A 6,776-nucleotide genomic window follows, 5' to 3' on the forward strand; every position below is an offset into this window, starting at 1 on the left:
TCCCAAAACCCTGTCATTCCCGTTAATGGGAATACACTCAGCAAATATGTTAAGGAGTCTGGGAGGATTACCTTATGGTGATGTGACCACTTTTATTAAACTAAATACTGATCTATTATTATTGCAGAAAAAGAAACCATATTTTTGGCACTGTTGGTGGCTTCCGTGAGAGATTATTTAAATGTAGGAGTATTTATAAAGAAAGAGGAAAAGGCTAGGCTACTTAAAAAGCAGACATGGAGGATTTCTATTCCCAGGTCTCCAAAACACCTCATTTTTCATCTTTCCAGTATCCATCTGGGAAAATTAGATTACAATCTCCCTTAAGAAGAAGGAGACAAAAATTATAGGTGAACACCAATGCACACAAATTAGCCTCTTCTGGTAACTTGTTATTCTACTGTTTGCCCAATTGAATTAATCTGTGCAAGAAATGTATGCTGTTTACGACAAAAAGCATTAGTGTTCTTATAGGATTTTCCCCCTAGATTTAGTCATTCATTCAACAAATATTTACCAAGCATCAACTCAGAGCCAGTCAGCATGTCTGCAAGTGAGAATAAAAAGATAAACCATATAGCACAGGGAACTATATTCAATATCTTGTAACAAACTATAATGGAAATGAATCTGAAAAAGAATATATATGTATACATACACACACACACTCACACACACTTGTAACTGCATCACTTTGCTGTACACCTGAAACATTGTAAATCAACTACAATTTTTTTAAAAGTCATGGAAATACAAAAAAAACTAAAAGATGAACCAGAAGGCATGGTCCACATGCTCACTGAGCTTAGAGCCTAGCCCAGTGCTCTTCAAACTTTAATGTGCAGATGAATCACTGGGATTTTGCATCTTCTGACCCAGCAAGTCTAGGATGGGGTCTAAGATTCTGCATTTCTTACAGGTCCTCAGGACGACAGTGATATGAGTGCAGAGACCATGCTTTAAGTAGCGAGGAACCGGCTTACTAACTCTCAGCTGTGGGGCTGTGACACACTCCTGTATGTGAATGCCTTTCAGGAGTATCATCAAATGTGAATCAATGAATATTGTCAATACAATAGAAAACATATACTCTCACCAGGATACCTACTGGCTGGAATTTTGAGCTGAGATCAACAAAATGTAGGTATATGATTTACTGAATAAAAAGTAGGAGGCAAGGTATGGAATGACATCAGGATGGTGCCAAAGAACACTGGCATTCCCAGGAGCAGGTGTGAACATGGCCTATGAACACGACTTCACAGCCAGGGCACTGGCCCAAGTTCTTCATCAACTTTAAATGTAGGAGTATTTATAAAGAAAGAGGAAAAGGCTAGGCTACTTAAAAAGCAGACATGGGGGATTTCTATTCCCCAATGCTCAATTTAAAGCATTTAAATTTTTTCCCCAAACCTGCTTTTTCTTAACCAGCAGTCACTTTCTAGCCCTCTCAAGTACACCACTAAAATTTCTCATCCAGAACACCATAAACACACAAAGGTTAGCCTTGTTCAAAATGTGTAATCTCACAAATAAAAGGAGGCCAAATGTATAATTAGAGGCCACATGTCATTAAGCAACTGCTTGTGCAAACTGTCAAATTATATCTTAAAATGGGGTTGTGGGAAGGTGGAAGGTAGTGGGAAAGAGGGGAGTTAATTTAATTCTAAGCTGTTTGAAGCCAGGAAAACAGGCCACATGGAGTTAACCTGGGGAGAGGAGCTGGGTTTGCTCATTTTTCCTAGATTCAAAAGAGAAAATTAATCTGAGATATAAAAAAAGTAAAGTCACTTTGATCTCTACAACCCCAAACGTCCAGGTACAAAATGTAGTGAAAGATAGCAGGTATCTTAAACTCATCTACAACTCTGTACTTAGCCGGCTCATCTATAATAGTAAGAGGAAACTCCCATTAATAATTTAAAGGAGCCATGCCAGAAACAGTAACCCAAACAAGTCCAGAGTTAGCAGGAAAGGATGGTCAAGGTCAGCTGTGAAGTGGGTTGTGTAGGGTCACACTACACATTCATGATTCGTATGACATGCATTCTGACACGTGGATGCCAATGCACAGAACAGCAAGGGGAATTTACAAAGACCCCATCCTGCAACCTCAGAAATGAGTCCAGCTGGGGAGCTCTAAATGCTAACAACATCACAAACATTCTGAAGACAAACATGGAAAAATGGGTTTTTTAAGAGTAAGTCAAATTCATATTACTGCTCACACACAGACATACTACTTTGAAACATGACAATCATTTTGGATAATTTTGTAGGTTTCCTATTTTTTTATTTTGAAATTTCTTTTTTAGAAGCAAGAGAAAAAGAGAAGTCAATGGAAAATGCTGCTAGTCATGAGTGACAAAGGAATTAGATACTGCTGTTGTTCCTTGCCAGAAATAATTTGTTATTGGTTTTTTTTTTTCTGGATATATGTTATCTCACTTGAAAAAAATGAAAGTTCGACAAGCGAATCTAGAGCTGATAGTGAGGAGGCCCTCACTGCCACAAAACAGAACACAAAGCCCCTTTACAAAGATCGGAGAGAACAAATTTAAATGCCTATTACAAATAGCTAAATTAAAGTCTGGCCTTAACACCAAAGCAGAATATTTCAATCACTTAAACAAAAACTTAGCATATGAGTCAAAGACACTCATGTGACTGAAGTAGGCACTGTCCAGTATTGCTGTGTTCGTTTCCTATGGCCTCTTAACTTCCCTTGGGCATCATGACAATGCTCTCCAGGGTGGTGTGCAGAAGCCCTGAGCACAACTGTGTTAATTGCACGTGTGGAAAACAATTTCAATGACTAAAGGAAAACCACACCATGGTATGTCCAAAATGCTGTCTGAAGCATATATTATATGAGGTTTTAGTCTATTATATTTTGTGTCTATCTTACCTTGAAGCCATGATGGATGCTTATTTAATTTTCTGCTTAATTGATTCATTCCAAACCTGAACCATGATAGGACAGGGCAAAAAAAACAAAAACAGATGCTCTATGCTCTACCAGCAGAGCCCTTAGGTTAATAACTACTGTCTAATTTACGTTTAGCTAAGGGGCGGATCATGGAATCCACATACAGCTTTCCCAGGTGAGAACATTATTTTGAGAATGTTATTTTGAGAGGTCCATGTTGTGGGGACTGGTTTTCCTCTTATTTCTATTATGCCTGCTTAGGACACAACAATGAAGTAGCTGATTGGGCAGGTGTTATTCTGCATCTACTTCAATTTTTCAATTGGTATATAATCTTTCAAATTTCAACCAGAGGTACCTACCCAGCTTATCATGCAGAAGAAGCACTCTGAATTATTAAATATGCCTCAGGGTGGGGAATCAGCACATCTTCATTCGATATTATCTTCATTCTGATTATCCTCTAGAGCTCAGAAAATTAGGGAGCGACTGCAAGGGCCTATTCCTGGGAGTAAATGTGAGATTCAGTAGGAAACACAAATGTAACTCAGTGGAATACATGACAAATATGAAACAAACCACCATCAATTTATATTCATCAATCAAGTCTCTAAGACGGTTAGAGCTCTGGAAGTGATGGGACATCTGGAAACATGGACATGGCCTCCAGCACGTGGTCGTCTTTTCCGAGGGCTGACAAGGCAAGCAGACCCAGCAGCATCTCTGTCTTGGGTGGGTTTGGAGTCTGGGCTGTTATGTTTTGTTCTGTTATCTCAGGCTGCTTTTGTGGGTCCTAGGTCCTCTTAGACCTATTGATATGGGTCCCCAACCACACCAACATGAGCCCTCCAACCAAAAAGACTGAGAGAGTAGCCAAGGGATTCCAGCCCCTCATCTTCTCACTTCCTGAGAGAAGACCCCAAACTATTAACACTCCTTGTGGAAGACAATGTTGCTCGGTTGACATTAGAAGAAAACCCCATGATCATTTTCTGGACTAAGGACTCTGTGTCCCAAATAACATCTAGAGATCCTCCTGATTGCCTTCTAGCTCCATGACTTCAGGCCAGTCTCTCTCAGCCATTCATTAGTTAAAATGTAGGCTAATAGGCATTACTCATGCTTCCTTTTTCCTTTTGTTTTTCTGGATATTTTATCAATATACTTTTTTAATTCATCAACCTTACTGAGGTATAATTTATGGAAAATAAAATGTACTCATTTAAAGTATAGAGTTCAATAAGTTTTGACAAATATATACATCTGGGTAACCATCACCACAAGAGGCTCCTTGTGCACTTTTGGAGTAGATTTCCAACACCACGATCCCCAGGCAACCATTGGCCTCATTTCTATCACTAGAGATAAGTGCTGCTAGTTCTAGAACTTCATAGAAATACATAGGTACACATATATCCACGTATATAAAAATATTCCCACGCATCCTCTCTTGTACAATATTTATATGTAAACATATTCCATAGGAATTCTTTTGTTTGTGGCTTCTGTCTCTCAGCACAGTGTTTTGATATTTACCCACACTTGATAGTTTGCTTCTTTTCATTGCTCAGTATTACACTGTATGGATAAACTACAAGTTTGTTTATCTGCTCACCTGTTGATTGACACGACTTGTTTCTACTTTTTGGTACTATAAATACAACTGCTAAGAACATTTGTGTTCAGATCTTCTTGTAGACATGTTTTCATTTCTCTTGGTGACTATCTAGAAGTGGAATTGCAGTAAGTAAACATTTTCTTTTTTTAAATTAAAACAATAAAAATATATCATTGTCTGACAGAGTTCAAATCACCTTAACATTTAAAGGGAAGAGATGACACCATAAGTCATGGGTCAGCCTACAACTAAAAAAGGGCATGTGGACTTCCTACGAGCAAACAAATTACGACCCCCTTGTGGTCTAAGCTTTCTCTGAGCACAGTGAAGGGGCTCAGGACTTGCTCAAGCAGTGGCTTAAAAGGAAATTAATTGACAGCTGCTCAGGCTCTGGGTGGGCAGCCAAGACCGACACCAGTGCAGCCTCTGCATTATGAGAGCCATGCTCTGGGTGGGTCTGGGGCCCCTGAGTCCCAGGCTATTATTCCAGCTTTGCAAGAAATGCTATTCTGAAACTCAGCTGTGAGCTGCTAAAAATAAGGCTAGAGTGTAATGAAGCTCCTGGCAAAAATTAATGTGCAAGTAATCATCAACATTACATATAAGGAGTTAAATAGGAATAATTTCTTCAACATTCCAGTCATGATTTCTCATTTGATTATAATGGTTATCCATGACTTCAGCTAGATTAAATCAGCTGTTGTCAACTAAATGCATATCAGATGTAAATAATACCTCACCCTTTCTTGTTTCTCTGCAACTAACTCCTCAATCCCAGAGGGAATTTCCCAATTCAATATCTAAAACTGACTAAACTGATTAAACATTTGCTGCAGGAGCTTAAAAAAAAATGGTTGTGTAATTTTATTTTACATATACAAGCTAGATAAAAAATAAATTACAACCTCCTCTGGGTGCTGAAAGTTTGGAGTCAAATCTTGTATAAGGCAAAGAAAATAGGGGTAATAATTAACCACTTCAGAGTTCATCAACAAATTAAAGTTTCCTGTCTCAAAGTTTCATGATTAAGCTATGAGGTCATTAACCATCTTGCAATTACCCACCATCTAACCAATCATCAACCCAAAGTCTACATTTTCATAGTTCTTCATAGTCTCCCTTTTCAATTTAATATTTAAGAAAGAATAGAAATTAGAAAATATGAATTTACAGAGAGGAAAAAATAAGGGAAATGTTTAAAGTATTTTACAAGGCATCTGGCCCACCTAAAACTACTATGTGTTTTTGGCTCTCACAGCTTATAATGGGCGTCTAAGTACTTTCCTTACGGCGTGAACAAGGTGGGCAAAGGAGTGGATTGGCCCACTTCCAGTTTGGCTGGTAACTCAACACATGGTCTGCCATGCCAAAACCTCCTGACAGAAGACAAAGGGCAAGGTAAGGAGGATGCCAGCCTGAGAATCCCGGCAGCTCTGTGGTCAGAGATAGCTTAGGAGTAACTTGCACTAGAAAGCAGGAACTTTGGAGTCCTTGAGCAAATTACCTACGGTCTTTAGCTTCTCTTCTGTGGAATAAGTACCCTTTCCTATCTGAAATCTGGAGGCTGGGCCCAGGCCTCTTAATCCTAGGCCACCCACTAAATGCCCTGTCCTGGGGTTTCCTCTTTCTAGATGGTGATGGCCCTCCAGCAGTGCACAGGCCGTCCATATTGGTGCTACTCAAAGGCCTGCCTAGCCCTTGGTTTTATAGCCTTGGAAAGAAAGGCCCAAGGGACAGTTCTACATTCCCAAATTTTACTTTTGGAAAATAACATATAACGTATTAAAGAAATACCTGGGGACTTCCCTGGGGGTCCAGTGGTTGGGAGTCTACCTTCCATGGCAGGGGACGCAGGTTCCATCCCTGGTCAGGGAACTAGGATCCCACGTGCCACAGGGCAACTGGTCCCACGTACCACAACTACTGAGCCTGTGTGCTGTAGAGCCCAAGCACCACAACTAGAGAGAAGCCTGCACCCTGCAATGAAGAGCCCCTGTGCCTCAACGAAAAGATTCTGCATGCCACAACTAAGATCCTACGTGCTGCAACTAAAACCCAATGCAGACAAATAAACAAACAAACAAATAAATAAAAGAAATACCTGAAAAGAATCTAAATGCAAATCCATCTGATACACATATTTGTCTGCCAATAACACGCGTTACCAGATGGCTTCCAAAACACCATTTCAAAAGCTGGCAAAAGGCAACCTGAAGAGCGCCAGCGCCC

At 39.7% G+C, this 6,776-nt stretch overlaps 1 protein-coding gene across 1 annotated transcript in view; it reads right to left on the reverse strand.

Moving 5' to 3' along the window:
- Nucleotides 1-271: 271 nt before the first annotated feature.
- Nucleotides 272-6,776, reverse strand: part of NEK11 (NIMA related kinase 11) — a 114,617-nt gene continuing 108,112 nt past the window's right edge. Inside the window, 1 exon segment of the mRNA XM_007472152.1 lies at nt 272-318. Coding sequence (XP_007472214.1) covers nt 272-318 — 47 coding nt within the window.

The sequence above is a fragment of the Lipotes vexillifer genome, unplaced genomic scaffold (assembly GCF_000442215.2).
Source record: "Lipotes vexillifer unplaced genomic scaffold, Lipotes_vexillifer_v1.1 scaffold884, whole genome shotgun sequence".
Lineage (NCBI taxonomy): Eukaryota > Metazoa > Chordata > Mammalia > Artiodactyla > Lipotidae > Lipotes > Lipotes vexillifer.